Here is a 15,391-nt window from a genome sequence, read left to right as displayed (position 1 = left end):
GATTTTAATCCTCAGATATGTCTTTTTCTTTTGTTAGTCAATTAGTCCATAAAATTACAAACAAAAGAGATGTTTAATGATATATTTGCAAACTTTAATGAATTCAAGGACTATATTGACAACATCTTACACATTTAGAGACAAATATTACGAGACAAGTAAATATTACGAATAAGATACATAATATAATAACGAGGGAGCAACAACTTGTGTAAACAATTTGCTGCTGAGCAGCCATTCAAAATTTTAGTTGTATGAATATTAGTAGACAACTTGGTGGACAGAGTACAGAATTCAAATATTTTGTGATGACGACATAACCATCAAGAGAAGAGCAACTTAGCAACGTTCTACTATGTTGTATGTCCCATGCTCACGAGGTTAGTGGGCAAATAATAAAGGAGAGTATCTTTCCTTCCCTATACCCACAGCCTGCAACTTATTTAAGATTCTTGTCCCTCTAGGAGTAACTAGTAACATTTTGAGCAAATGATATGCGGTTTTAATTCAATTTCATGCATTCAATTTTGGCTCAGTTTTACACATGCATGATGTAAAATACAATTACATTTGTGTGGACCCAATCTAAATATTATATACTACTCAATCTAATATATACTATGGTACGTTTTTTAACAGTTTCCGGTTGCACTTACACATGAAAAAGAGAAAGAAAACGTTGTTTGGCTTCTTCTAATTCAATAGTACTATTTAAATTGATAGAATTGAAACTTGAAAGTTGAAACCATATGAGAAGTAACCGCCCAAGAATACAAGAAATATACCATATTGTGGCCATAGTGAGAGATAGTGTAAGGTGTTATATTTTGGATTGGGCAGTAACTGCGGTGGCCAGAAAAGGTTCACGAGATACCTGAGACTCTTTATATTTTACTAGTACTAGTACTATATTAAGCTTTCCTACTTTTCTACCATCTTCCTAAATCCTAATATTGTTCTGTACTTAAGAAATAGTGAAGGTTTTTAATGTCAATATCACAATTATTGTATCTTAAGCTCTTCCATTTTAGTCCCAGTTCATTTAATATTCAAACTAATCTAAACAGAAGTTTAGTTAAAACAATTGAAAACCAATCACAACCAATTTTAATTAAAATTTTGATATTTTCCTAAGGCAAATTAAGGGTGGAAATAGGTCGGACCAACCGACAGATGCCTATAGTCTAGCCTACAACAAGTTTAGATCAAACCTAATTTTTATTGTCAAACTTTGTTTAGAAGTCTATTGAACTAAAATTAAAGTCAAACACTACATGCCACAAAAAAAAAAAAAAAACCAAAAAATCTTAGACCGCATGAGATTGTGGTCAAATGAGGTAATTAGAAATTTTAGAGAATTTAGATTATTAGACGATGCAAATAAGTCAATTGAATTGCTTTCATTTTCAGATACTTTTGTTTAGATAGAAAGTTCATTGTTAATATTTTTAGGCTCTACTTTTACAAATTTTTAAAAACTTGGGTAAATTTATAATTTGAAAAATTTGGAGGGATCAATTTGTATTTTTTTTAAATGGGGCCAATTTATAAAAAAAATGTATAGGGTCAATTTGAAAATTTTGAAAAACATGGGGACCACTTTGCAGAATTTGAAAAAATATAAGACGAAAAAATTGAAAATCCTAGCTTTTATGTGTGATTTGAAATTCTCTATTTCTATTATTACACGATTTTTTGAATTTATCAAGGACAAAATACTTCATAAACTTTCATCATTTTAAAAATTCATCAAATTAATCATCCAAACAATGGAGTTTACACGGAAGGGTTTGAATTTCTTCAAATAATTACATTACATTTAGAGTGTCTCTCGATAAAGTAATTGGAAAATTTAGGGAATTTAGGCAATTTAAATAATTCAATTCAATTCAATTGTCTTCATTTTGTGGCAATTGCTTGTTTTTACAAAAATTCATTGCTTTTAGGCGTTCTTTGAAATTCTCTAAAATTAAAAAAAAAGGTCAAGCAATTCTCTAGGTTCTCTAAATTTAACTTGAACAAAATATTTCAGAGGTTTCTATCATTTTAAAAACATTTCATACTAATCATCAAAACAATAAAATATACCTAGAAGAGTTTAATTTCCCTCAAAAATTACATCAACTCAAAGCATTCATTCGTTCATACACATACATGCTCTTATAATGGATGAATTTGAATTATAATGGATCGATAAAAAAGAATCCATTAACCCATTTATAATCCATTAAAAATTCAAGAATTAAATCCAATCCATTCATACATCCATCAGATAAATCCAACCCGTCCATAATTTCTACCCAAAATTTGATCAAGACCCAAATTGTAGTGTTTCCATCTAAATCACACATTTAAACCCCTATGTTAAGATATCAATAAAAATGTTTCTGATAAATTTAATTTTAATGCTAACTAAGTTAATTTATTATCCCTCGTTACCATGATCTATAAAAAGCAGAACTTATAAGTCTAGTTCATCCTTAAAATAAAATAGTCTAGTTCATCAAAATAACTCTACCAACATCTACAAATCCTAAATCAATTGGCAAAAATGTCGAAATTGTTAGGTCGAACATTGTGATTGTGGTTTGAACACAGCCCCCTCCTCTTATGTGTATGAGTTCTAATAGTTATTTGTCATTTTATTCATCTACACAAAATATGCATCGTCAATCCACTAATGTTGATTTCTCATAACCTTGTCTTACCTTTTTATATCCTTCGTCCTTTTTAAAATATGCATATCTGGAAATTTCTATAAGAAAAATCTAAACTATAAATATGTGGACCATTTTCTTATAAATATGTGACAAATTCTAATATTAGTTTTTTTTTTTATATCCTTCATCTTTAAATAGTATTATCTACATACGTTGAATTTCTAATATTTTTAAGCATTGATCTACGATAGACCACTTATTAAGATATCCATCTAAACTTAATACTCACATTTAAATGAAATCCACCTACTTACGTGAATTTCACACAATTTTGGTAAAGCCGTGTAAATTTCAACAACTTAAAAAGAATATGTTAAAAAATGTGAGTTAGAGTATGTGTTAGTGGCACTTTCCTTCCTCCAACGTGAGAGAAAAGGAATATATAAAAGGTGTAAAATGAAAAACAAACGTGCATAGACAGGAGCAGAAACTGAAAAACTCACAAAGGGTAGTTGTACAACTACAAGCTAAGCAATGGTCAACCCACTTATCACATGGCTTTGCAGCCAGCCAGCCAGCCCTATTTTGAGGAAACGGTGATTGGTTTTTAGTTAGTGGTTAGTTAGTGTGTAACGTTCCATGCATGGTTATGCCAATTATCATACCTCTCTCCAAAACTAATACCACTACTCTACTAGTTAAGAAAAGTGGAAAACTTGAAAGAAAAACGATTGTTATAGTGTATCAAATTAACAAAGTAACTTAAGTGAAATAGAGTGTGTAGAAAGCAATATTAAGGAATGATTGTGTGCGTTTCTAATTCCATTCATCATGGCTTTGCAGCTTCATATGGGGAAGCGGTGCTTGGTTGGTTGCTCTGTAACGTTTCAACCTCATGTTATGTGCCCCTCTCAAAAACTGAAATCTAAACCATCATCTCTCCAAAAAGTTTGAGCTGTATTTTTTTATTTATACACATTTTCCATGAAAAATTCTATGAAATACAGCTCATAGAAGACATTTTGGTCAACAAAAATTGATGTATCCAGTCCAACTTTTTAATAAAAACATTAAACTTTGTTGAACTAAATTTTTCTTATAAATAGGAAGGGAGGGAGTATTTACTAATCATCGACTCAATTTTTTTTTTTTTTACTAAAATCATCTACTTGACATACTTAACTAATTGTCCATGAAATTTCTAGCTTAAAATATGATTTCCCCTCTTTTTTAGGCCGAAACAAAAAAGGGAATGCCCTTTTCCTTCTGCAACGTCCTTTTTCTACTTCCTTCCTTCTTCATTTAACTCCTCTCTGTGTCTTCTCACCTCTTAAACCCAACCACTTGGCCCCTCAAATCTTCCTCCATTTCTCTCTCTCCTTAAACAAACCCATTCCAAAAACAAACAAAAAAAAAACTCACAACCTTTTTTCTATCAGAATCAAAAACAAAAAACCATGATGTCCAGAATGAACAACAACAACAACAACAATGGTTGGATGGAAGAAAGAGAAGACGAAAACAACACTACAGACCCAAACACTCCTTCATCTGCTTTCATCCATAACCATAACAACAGACAACAACAACAACAACAAGATTTCTCTTCTTTCATCAAACCCATGCTTGGTGAAATCGATGAAGACGATGAAGAATGGTACATCAGAGACATGTCTTTTTCTTCTTCCCCTAACTTAGACAATGTTTTACTTCACACCATCAATGATTCCGTTTCTTCTTCATGTTCACCTTCTTCCTCCGTTTTCAACACCCTTCTTCATCCTCAACCAACACCAACACCATCCAATTCAAACCATCTTCAGTACTTTCATCCTCCTCAAAATCAAAAACCCATTAACCCTTTTGACCTTCCTTGTGAACTTGGTTTTCTTGATCATCAAGCTTCAGCAATGGCTACTTCTTCTTTTATGGGTAGTTTCGTTGATTTCGCTTCGAAAACTCCATTAACAGCTACTACTACTCAGTTGAGCTTGCCCCATTTGCCTCAAATCAACAATGCCTTCATGGGGTTTCAGAACTCTCAAGAGGGTTCTGGAAAGTCACTGTTTTTGAGGCCACTTGATTCTTTGCCTTCTTCTGGAACACGGCCTACTCTGTTTCAGAAAAGAGCAGCACTGAGAAAAAACATGGGCAAGTGTGAGATTGGTGAAGGGAGTGATAAGAAAAGGAAGTTCAGTGGTGGAGATGAAATTGATGATTTGAGTTTTGATGGGTCTGGTTTGAACTATGATTCTGATGATTTGACTGAGAGTAATGGAAAAAATATTGGAAATGGTTCCAATGGTAATAGCACTGTCACTGATCAGAAAGGGAAGAAGAAAGGAATGCCTGCTAAGAATTTGATGGCCGAACGTCGCCGGAGAAAGAAGCTCAATGATAGACTCTATATGCTGAGGTCCGTTGTTCCAAAGATTAGCAAAGTAAGACTTTTAATTTTTCAAAGCCTCTTTAATTTCAGTATTTCAAGTTCTTAAAGTGTTTAGAGAGTTTCATTTTCCTTTTTGATTAATAATGCTTATGTTAGTTTCCAATCCATGATTCTTAAAGAATTTGATCTGAGTCATTGTTGGGGTAATAAGGATTAAGGAGTAATTATGGTAATTAGCTAATTAAGATTGATAATATGTCTTGAAGGCTTTAATTGTGTTGTTTAGTTGCTGTGATTGGTGGTGTGGATCTATGGATTCTGTGACATGTTTTTTGGTTTGATAGATGGATAGGGCTTCAATTCTTGGGGATGCAATTGAGTATCTGAAGGAACTTCTGCAAAGGATCAATGACCTTCATAATGAATTGGAATCAACTCCTGCTGGATCTTCACTAACACCTGCTTCAAGCTTCCATCCTTTGACACCGACACCATCTTCGTTGCCGGGCCGTATCAAAGAAGAACTATGCCCCAGCTCATTGCCAAGCCCCAATGGCCAACCTGCCAGGGTAATGTTGTTTGTTTGTCCAATGCTGGAACTTGTCCTTTTGCTTAGATATTTGCTCAAAATCACATTGCTTTCTTACTTTGTATTCCTAAAACTAGAAATAGTGGTGTGTATATTGACATTTGACAGCTAGCAAACTTGCCTGTGGATATGGGGGTTGTGTTCAATCACAACCTCTGTGACTGTATGCAACCAGCAACATTTGAATTTTACAATCAAGATTAGACTGTCTAGATTTCAAGTTCAGTATTTTAAATTTAAAAATCAAAATCTACATTAAAATATGGACAGTCCAATCTTGATCGTACGTTCCAGATGTGGCTAAGTGCGTGTATTCACGATGCACGCAATCAAAATCCTTTGTTTGTGTGCTTTAAAGTGAAACTGAACTTCTGCTTGTTTTAGGGTGGAAATGGAACGAGTCATGTAACTTATGATTGTTATTTACCCGGTCTAGATTTATCAATCTTGGTTTGACATAGGCTTAGATACACATTTGAGCATTGTTTGTCAATAGAAAGTTTTCTTGATGTCACTGTGCAATTGTTATTTTCATTTTTTGTATAGGTTGAGGTTCGGTTGCGGGAAGGAAGGGCTGTAAATATCCACATGTTTTGTACCCGCAAACCTGGTCTGTTGCTCTCAACCATGAGGGCTTTGGATAACCTTGGATTAGACATTCAGCAAGCTGTTATAAGTTGTTTCAATGGATTTGCTATGGATATTTTCAGAGCTGAGGTAAAAAAAACAAACGCATTCATTTAACTTAGTATCTTGCTAACGGTAGAACATTCAATACTTTCTGCATTTGGTAATCAAAAGGATTTACAACAATTCATTACAAAATAACTACAATTAGACATTCAGCAAACTGTTATAAGTTGTTTATTTATTGTGATTGAGGTGTAAAGGCTAAACCTCCTTTCTTCTTTTACAGCAATGCAAAGAAGGTCAAGATGTCCATCCAGAGCAAATCAAAGCAGTACTCTTGGATTCAGCTGGCTTCAATGGCATGATCTAATTAGTTTTTTGCAACAAACAAACTAGTAGTACTTTCCATTTCAAACAGTCAACTTAGCAAGTTTTATTATATCAGTTATTTTTACTTTTTAATGATTACAATTCAAGTGTGTGATATTGGCTCTGGTGACTTCAGTTTAAGTTGAATTGGAAGAAATTTTTAGATGAATGAATTTTCTCTTTTAAAAAGCAGTTACACATTGGTTGGCACCTTCTACAAGTTTGATGTGAAGCTTGTTTTTTCTACGTCCAACTGATTATCCTCTTTATACTCCTTTCAGATAAAACATAGTTTCGAAGTGACTTGCTATTAGTGTTTTATTCCTCTAATTTAAACGTGGCTATCACAAATTTATTATATATATTATCTTCCCTTTTGAAGCAAAAAGTAGTTGGAAAAAGAAGAGAAGCTTATGCCATATAATGAATGCATCTGCAGCAAAATTGGCAATATTAAAGGTATAGGCTATAACACACAATGCCTACATTTTGATCTAATTTCCAAATAGTGAATGAAAATCAAGGTTACTAATAACGTGCACGCATTACCTTTGGTCCTGTATATTTTGGTCACATATACAAATATAAAAAACTTTTTGAGATGTTTGTGGTCTTAAATAGAAGATAAGATACAAAAAATTTTGTATTTATGTACCAAGCAAAAAGTAAAAACATTGAATATCAAGATTATTTTAGAAATAAACTTTCAAAACTATCGTATTAAGTGATTCTCCTTGGTCTCAACTCAATGATTTATATTTTTTTTCTTCTTATATATAGGACTGTATTACTTGCAGTGTTAGAAAAAGAAAGAAAGAGAGTACTGCTTGTAGACTATAGTTGGCATTAGACCATTATTATGCGGATATGCTCCCCTAGAAGTGCTTGTCACGTAAGCCATAAATATCCAAGGAAACTTGGACCACATTACCATTAACATGTTTAGGATGGAATGATTTTCGAGAAAAGGAAACACTGTTATTTAATTGTTGATACTTGTAAAAGTAAAGAAAAATTATAATGAGCATGAAATGAAAACCTAAAAAAAAATCAACTCATTTGTATTCAGCTAATCTGGAAAACATAGATGTCCTATTTTTGCACAATCTGCAAAGAGTAATGATATTTTGACATCCATTTGATGACAACTTTTTTGACAACCTTGTTTTTCTCACTTCTTATTGGTCAAAAACAATGGAGAGAGAAAAAGGAAGAGAGAGGATAACAACATCATGTGAGTATGAGAGAGAAAGTTGTCCAAAAGTTGTCAAAAAGTGGTTGTCAAAATATCATTTCTCATCTGCAAAACATAGATGTCCTATTTTTGCACTGTTCGTAAATTATGACCTCAACTTTTTCTCTTTAGGCACAATTCAGGCACTTAAATATTTATGAATAATCACCCATATAACTTATATACAACCCCTATACTATATAACTTTGATCATATGATAAACTCCCAAAAATTTGGAATGAGACACCTGTAGTTGAAAATTGTAAGGGATGTGAAGACCCATTAAACAGCCTATCTCATCTTACAACAAAAGATGATAACCACAAACATGTGGCCCAACAAAACCAACTAACCAGTTCCAGGCTCCCGACAAAAAACTGTTTTTTTTTTTATACATCCGAATGACTTGTTGGTTGGTCCTCAATTTTCTCTAGAAATGAAGAATGGATTTGGCCGATATCGCCAGGTTCTGGTGCAAGCTTAAGAGGAGTGTTGCCTTCTTTATCTACAGCAAGTGGATCAGCACCCCTGAAAATAATTGTACTTGATCAAACATAGCTTTTTATGTTCTAATTAGCACATACACCAGAATTTAGTTGTTTTGCTTACTGTTTGATAGCCCTTAGGTGAATATGGATATTTTTATATAGGCAAATGTTAGTAGTTAGTTCTTAGGGGGAGGAGAATTTGTTAGCAGGAAGAATCAATCCCTGGACCTTCGTCTTAATACTTGTTCAGCGTTCCAACCCCATACCGTTGGACTACACCTTCGGGAACAGGTAAATTTGGATATAGAATCCAATGATAGAGAGTATAGGGATGTAAGGTAAAAATGGAATATCTATATGTACCTTGTAATAAGCAATTTTGCAGCTGCAGTCTTCCCTCTCATAATGCAGTAATGCAATGGTGTCCTACCTCTTGAATCAATAGCATTTAGATCTGCTCCATACTGTAGGAGAAGCTCGATCATTCCAACATCACTTGTTAGGCAGGCCAAGTGAAGCAGACTAGAACCCTCTTGTATGTCCTCCATTAGCTGAACTTTACTTGAAGATGTATTTGAGTCACTTGAAGAAGATATATGAGAAAAAAAGCCTGCACAGGAATTAATTATTTGTATCATGCTTTTTTCAAATTTCAACAGCAAAAAGTTTTCAGAAGTTTGGACTTTTTGGGATTAGAAGACATACCAGATAGTGCTTCTCCACTAACAGAATTGATGTCCACGTCCGATTTGACAATGTGCCGATACACTGCTTTCTTGTCGTTGGCATAGATGCATTCCATCACTTGTTGCCCCACTGAAAGAAGATGGTGACTTTTTGGCATCCGCCGAACAAATACTTTCTCTGAATACTGTCATAAGAGAAAACAATCAAGTTCTATCACCAAGATATTAACTCAAATAATGAATCTTCAACTCTTAATCATCTCTTCACATACTTTGTAATTTACACTGATGTGTAACATGGACAAAATATCATAATTTTCAATCACCAAAGTTTGAGTTAGCAAAAAGAATATTGATTTCTAACTCTAAGAAAGAAGTAACTAAAAATAAGCATCAGAATACCTTTGCATGAATGAATCTTTCCTTTAGTGAAATAAGATCATCGTGCTCTGGTTTTTTTGCATGACCTAACTTGTTTTTTTCAGCTTTGGATGAACTGCAATGCAGGTTGCAAATATGTTAGCGAAAGTTTAGACACAATCCTATCAATCTATGCAATACTTACCCAAAAGGAGTGTCATCAGTTTGTGAAGTACTTGTTGCATGCAAAAGCTCCTCCCAAACCGAGTTCGCAAAGAGATTTCCCAGTGACTGAAACATAGTTAAGACGGAGGAATCCCACACTTTGACATCAAGTTTCAGTGATCTTACCTGCACAAATTGCCATCACACCTTAGTTGCAAGAGTGAAGACTGAAAACTAAAAGCCTTAAAACCAATAAAAAAAACTAAACAAAATTTATATGAGAATATGTGTAATAGTTAGTTAAACTGATTGTATCAGTTAGTTAGTGTTTGAGCCAGCTGTTAGGATAGCTTGCAAGAGGAGCTTCAGCTTGCAATAGTAGCTTGCCCAACAAGCTACAGTTTGTAAAAGTTAGTTAGTGCCGGCTGTAACCAACTAAGATGTTGGTGTAGGTTAGCCTTAGTGTGTGCGGGTTAAGATCAGCTATATATAGAGGACTAACTACCTTGTAACTAACTTAATGTTCAGAATATTCAATACGTAAATAGGTTGAGAAATGTCTATCATCTCTTTCTCTCAAAATCTTATAATACGAACAATAAGATCTTGATAAGGTATGAAACATATATATAGATATAAATATGAAATATCAACTACTTACTTTTGATTTATGTACACCAAGATTACGGTGAACGCCGGAACATTCAATGCATACGAGGATGCCAAGGTTTAAGGATGCCCAGTCTGGGTCAGGTTTACCGCAATCGGCACATTTGTCATTACCGCTAACCTTTCTTAGAATATCAATTGGTTGTTCAACTTTTATACCCTGCTTATTCTTCTGTAAGTCTTCAGATGATTTATTAAGGGTGGAGTTCTTGGATGCAAAATCCCCACTCCCTAATCGATCATAATCTTGTAAACTTGGTAATGAGTCGATAATGCTGGAAGAGTCGCTGTCACCACTTTCTGAGTCAGCTGAGAAAGACTGTCACATAATTTGTTTTATAATTATAGTAGTCGCAAGTAATACATGCATCCACTGATGTGTTAGAAATAAAAATTATTGTGTACCTTTCCACCTAGTGTCTGTACCGACAATAAGGAGGCAATGACTCCATTTATCTTTTCCATCCAATCCATCTGGTCAAGCGCATTTTCTGCCTGCAATTTTTTTCCAAAGCAGAGTGAAGAGTAATGATAAATACCAAACTATATGTTAATAAAGCATAGTGAAGAGTAATGTTTATACCTGCAAAGTATACATCTTTGAGGGTGAAATAATCCTGAAGCAGAACCTTAAATCTGATTGCTCAGCATCAACCTTGATTGTTGATGTGAGAAGGTTCACTGTGTGGCGTGCTACAGATTTTTCATCAGGAACAACTCCAGGGTAACCTGAAGAAAGCAACCTACTCAGAATGCCTGCACTGTTTTCATTGGCACAATTCCGCTGTGAATATAGCTGATTGAGACTCTGAAATGGTTGGTACATGCTAAACATTCAGTAAATAGACAATACTCAATACTTAGAAAAAATGTCTAAGTCGAAGCTAAACAATATTTTTTATCGCCAAAAATGAGCATCAACAAATATACAATACTCAATACTTAATTAGTCTTTAAGTTTTTTACTTGGATACTTACATTTGTATGTAATGGTTTACGATAGTAGTAAAGCATTCCACGACTATCAAGAACAAAAAACCTTCTCTTCCAGTCAGCCCTCAAATTTGATGAACGTTTTGAAAGATATCCCTGTCGGATGACTCGAACCTACACATATTAGTGCTCAACTTATGAGGCAAATGGATTCTAATGCACGTGGTTCAGTAATGAAAACTAAGTAGAATGGAATGAAGTGAGGGGAAGCATCATATCTATAAATACCTTTCCACTTGCAGCTGATTCAGCTACTGCATCTACCACACTATTCGATATCCTAGAAAAAGGATGAATATTCACTTCTCCACTGGGAGAACCATAAGGTCCATTCAAGGACAACCTACTTTCTTGATAACTTGCTTTTTTGTACTCTACCATTCTTTCACAAAGAGAAATCTGCTCCTCATTGTAACTTTCTCTTGCTTTTTGTGCATAAGCCAAAACCTACAGCATAGAAGATACAATCAATACTAACAATATCTTCAAACCAACAATTTTAATTGATACATATGCCATTTTGGTGCTGCTAACGAGTTTAACTGCTTTAACATATTAAGTTATCATAGATTTTGAGTTTTGACGAAGTATATGCACTCTGAATGCAATATTCTAACTTCAAACATATAATCAAAAGAAAATCATATAAGTATACTGAAAAGTGAAGTGTTTCGTAACCTCAATAATGAAAGGTTCCAGCTCCTGTAACTGCTGATATCCCTACAAGAGAAAGAATTTTTAAAACTGGCATAATTGCAAAATTGTATTCCCTCTGATCTAAAATATAAGCAGAAAGGAGCGTGAATTCGGTCCAAATTTGGATAATGTCATATATGACTGTACATACCTGTTGAAAGTATCGAAGATGAGCGTCCATGACTCCAGTGACAGCCTCCAAAAACTCAAATCTCTTCTTCGCCTCAATATTATGAAGAGCACCAACCTAGAATACAGGATGGAATATGTTCTGTAGTTAAGATCCGATCACATGCATTTCATATTTTTAGTCTTATTAAAAGCAGCACATCTTGTTCTACTAATATTACCAGATTGAAACGAGCTTCCTCGAATATTGTTCTTGCATTGTGCAATTCCTGGAATGTCTCTCTATCAAATTAGATTAAAAAAGATCATGGTAATCCATGACAAGATAATAAAATGTTTGTTAATACAATACCAAAGATGAGCTACTTGACGTACCTCTTCTATGACAGCGGCGACATCAAACTTGGTGCTTTTTCTCAATGACATAAATTTCTCACGTGCCTGTAGCATGAAATCCATGTTTTATTTGTGTTATGGTCATGAGAAAGGTCAATGAACTTCCAATATATCTAATTTATTTTAAAAATTCCTAAACTACTTCCTGGGTTTGGTAGAACTGGATTAGCACATGCATCTTAATTCTTTGAAATTTCTCTAAGAGAGTCGCTGAGAGTGCAAATCCAAAATATTGAATTTTGTGATGCAACTTCACAGTCTCAGTAAATATTAGAATACAAATTGCTTTGAAATTCCAGAAAGTGAGAATGGTTGAAATAAGATCATACTTTATTGAAAGTTCATACTCAATTATATCCATCATAACTCATAAATCAATTTTTCTTCAGTTCTCAGTAATCAGACTTGAGAACATCAACATAAGAAATTCAACAAGTGAGTTGAACTGAGGATGTTAAAACATAAATCAAATCAAGCAGGTCGTTCACCAAAAACATATATCAAACTTTTGCCAATACAGCAATTGAGTGAACACTGAATTTCAAAAAGTAATTGTCATTGAGAAAATTTCCCCTTGTAAAATAAAATAATTCAAGAAAGAGTAAAGGATCGTACTGAATACTCAAAAACTAATTTATGCTTCTTCCATGAAATAAAAAAAAAAAAAAAGGATGCAGAGATAGTTATATTATGCAATTTTCATAGCACCTGATCATATAATTGGGAAGCTTTATCAAAACGCCTCCGAGCTTCCTGCAAGCATCACTTGAAGGCTTTAAAATATAACATTCACAAGTCATGTTTAATGCAGGTATTATGAATATTTTGTTGAATCAACACTATAATGAAATATCATCAAGTATGATGACTTAGCATACCACATGTTTAGCGTAAAATAATCAACACTATTAATTATGTATGAACATTTCAAAAAATTACGCTACTCACTATATACCTTGACATCAAGGATTTCGACATTAAGGATGTTCATTAACCGGTCATTTAGCATATGCTCCACCTATGAAACCACATCAAGTATAGTCAGGACAGCATTATTAACTAGATCGATTTTTTCTACCTGAGTTACTACAAAACCTTTTAAAAAAATAAGACAGTGATTATAAAAGTTGGCATACTATTCTATTACCTGTGACCGAAGAAGTTCCTTGTGTGTACTGATTTCTCTCAAAGCAATAGAGAATTTGGCCATTACAGGTCCTGCTCATACCATTTTTTTTTTTTTTTTAAAATCAAAAGTTATAGTTAAAAAAGGACAATTTTATTAATGGAATATTTGAATGAAGCACAATAATTAGAAAGCATTGGAATAGACTAAATAAGCATAGCATAGTTACCTCCCAAAGTTACAAATAGAGGATCACTATGGCCTCCTCCAAAATTTTCAAGGGCAGTTGCAAAAGCAATGTCTCCATCATATGCCTCTCCAAGCCCTTCCCTAAAAAATGATTGAAGGAACTATTAAGGCATTAGAAATTTAAGACCATGAGAGTTGTGGCTTAACTTCTATTTAATTGGCCGCAATGATCAAAATTTGAATCAGTTCAAGAAAAATAAAAAATCACGATATAGTTCAAGGATATTGGAATCGTAGTGATTTTAACAAATTAATAACTAGAGCACATTCATCATTATAGTAGAAAAATGTGTTGGTTTTCTTTTATTTTTTTCCATAGGTTCCCTTCACAAGAGGTAATTTTATTCAAGAGACATTAAATGTAGGCACCTCTGGCAGTCTAGATTCGAAACTTAGTTCTCCACATTGTAGGACACTAGCCCTTCTGATAGACTAAACCCAACTCTCGTTGTTAAAATTATGCCGACAGTTTCTAGGGAATGTTATACTACAGGCTTGTTTGGATTGACATATTTGAGTTTATCTACAAGCATAAGCATGTGTGAAACTGCTCGGGTGAGCTTACAAAACAACTTATTTGCATGAGCTATCCAAAAGGTAGCATATGACAACATTTCATCGTATATGCAAAAACAATTTGATTTTATCTTTTGTTAAAAATAACTTTACATAAGTGCTTATTATGATAAGTTTTTATGCTAAAAACCGCAAATTAAGTTGTTTATCCAAAAAACAAAATAGTCTACAAATTGCAAAGTTGAAAACTCACGTGTACTTTCTACATCCTTTGTGGAACTTCCAACATCTTGAGCGTAGTGATTCCACATTTTCTTCCAAACCCTGAAGCTACATTTACATTATTCATGATACGTAATTAAGCAATCGATTCTTGTTCAAAATAAACCATATAAAACATATGACATAACTATACAATTATTATGTGACCACTTAAATAAAGAGAAAAGAATGAAATAAAAAGACAATTAGCCGTCTTAGCTCAGCTGGTAGAGCGCATGGCTTTTAACCATGTGGTCGTGGGTTCGATTCCCACAGACGGCGTTAATAATTTTTTTAATTTTTCTCTGAATTTCTGCTACCAAAAAACTTCTACGTAACGGTAACAGAACACCAACGTTAAATGAAAATGGGAAAAAACACAGAATGTTTAAATGAACATGAAAAAAGATTATACAGAGAAGAGAAGAGAACCTGTTGACGAAACATGGGAGAGTCGTTGAGATGTGCGAAATTCATTAACAGAAAATAAAACAATGCTTATGATGAATAATAATATTCTTCTTGTGTTTGTTTGTTGTTGTCACGTTGTTTCTCTTTTGCTGATTATTCTAAGGTTACAAAAAACAAAAGAAAAAAAAAAAAAGAGGTATTTGCTTCTTTTTTGTTCATGTTATTTTTGAGCTAGTATTTGCGATATTTCATGTCTGTCGCTAGAAATCTAATCTAATTAAATCATCAACCCTTTAATGTCTCTCTCTTTATTTGTACTTCCATCAAAATGTAAAATAGGGGGGAATAACATACTACTATTATTTGTACCAAAAA

The 15,391-nt window shown here is 33.5% G+C and overlaps 2 protein-coding genes and 1 non-coding gene across 4 annotated transcripts; 2 read left to right on the top strand and 1 right to left on the bottom strand.

Annotated features, from left to right (window-relative positions):
* The first annotated feature begins 3,897 nt into the window (after window positions 1-3,897).
* Window positions 3,898-6,826, top strand: LOC146941852 (transcription factor ICE1-like). The gene is made up of 4 exons (XM_085755692.1): window positions 3,898-5,101; window positions 5,394-5,618; window positions 6,185-6,355; window positions 6,555-6,826. Exons 1-4 carry the CDS (start codon window positions 4,118-4,120, stop codon window positions 6,636-6,638), a joined length of 1,464 nt encoding a protein of 487 aa, XP_085611818.1. The 5' UTR covers window positions 3,898-4,117; the 3' UTR covers window positions 6,639-6,826.
* A 1,151-nt stretch (window positions 6,827-7,977) lies between these two features.
* Window positions 7,978-15,330, bottom strand: LOC146941850 (ADP-ribosylation factor GTPase-activating protein AGD1-like). 2 transcript variants are annotated; one of them, XM_085755695.1, is made up of 20 exons: window positions 15,038-15,330; window positions 14,598-14,674; window positions 13,809-13,909; window positions 13,601-13,671; window positions 13,409-13,471; window positions 13,162-13,206; window positions 12,433-12,498; window positions 12,279-12,326; window positions 12,080-12,175; window positions 11,911-11,952; window positions 11,461-11,679; window positions 11,218-11,346; window positions 10,823-11,047; window positions 10,645-10,734; window positions 10,232-10,558; window positions 9,611-9,756; window positions 9,448-9,541; window positions 9,065-9,230; window positions 8,723-8,969; window positions 7,978-8,399 (listed from the first exon to the last, which is right to left on the bottom strand). In XM_085755695.1, the coding sequence occupies exons 1-20, from the start codon at window positions 15,080-15,082 to the stop codon at window positions 8,261-8,263; spliced, it is 2,436 nt and encodes an 811-aa protein (XP_085611821.1). In that variant the 5' UTR covers window positions 15,083-15,330; the 3' UTR covers window positions 7,978-8,260. The 2 variants fall into 2 exon arrangements, with proteins under 2 accessions (XP_085611821.1, XP_085611822.1); XM_085755696.1 differs by having other exon boundaries at window positions 14,598-14,668; window positions 15,038-15,225.
* TRNAK-UUU (transfer RNA lysine (anticodon UUU)) lies at window positions 14,815-14,887 on the top strand. Its single transcript has one exon. It is a non-coding gene; the product is annotated as a tRNA-Lys (tRNA).
* Window positions 15,331-15,391: the final 61 nt, after the last annotated feature.

This window comes from Medicago sativa, chromosome 3 (genome assembly GCF_051527215.1).
Source record: "Medicago sativa cultivar Bolivia chromosome 3, Bolivia_mono, whole genome shotgun sequence".
Taxonomy (NCBI): Eukaryota; Viridiplantae; Streptophyta; class Magnoliopsida; order Fabales; family Fabaceae; genus Medicago; species Medicago sativa.
This window is presented reverse-complemented; position numbering and strand designations above follow the sequence as displayed.

Excerpts from the sequence above, each read along its gene's own strand:
- LOC146941850 (XM_085755695.1), bottom strand. The coding sequence starts at position 15,082 with ATGAATTTCGCACATCTCAACGACTCTCCCATGTTTCGTCAACAG. Across the intron at positions 11,048-11,217 it reads GTAAACCATTACATACAAAT|AGTCTCAATCAGCTATATTC; the intron begins GTAAGTATCCAA and ends CAACCATTTCAG. Across the intron at positions 8,970-9,064 it reads TAGTGGAGAAGCACTATCTG|GCTTTTTTTCTCATATATCT; the intron begins GTATGTCTTCTA and ends ATTCCTGTGCAG.
- LOC146941852 (XM_085755692.1), top strand. The coding sequence starts at position 4,118 with ATGATGTCCAGAATGAACAACAACAACAACAACAATGGTTGGATGGAA. Across the intron at positions 5,102-5,393 it reads TTGTTCCAAAGATTAGCAAA|ATGGATAGGGCTTCAATTCT; the intron begins GTAAGACTTTTA and ends TTGGTTTGATAG. Across the intron at positions 5,619-6,184 it reads CCAATGGCCAACCTGCCAGG|GTTGAGGTTCGGTTGCGGGA; the intron begins GTAATGTTGTTT and ends TTTTTTGTATAG.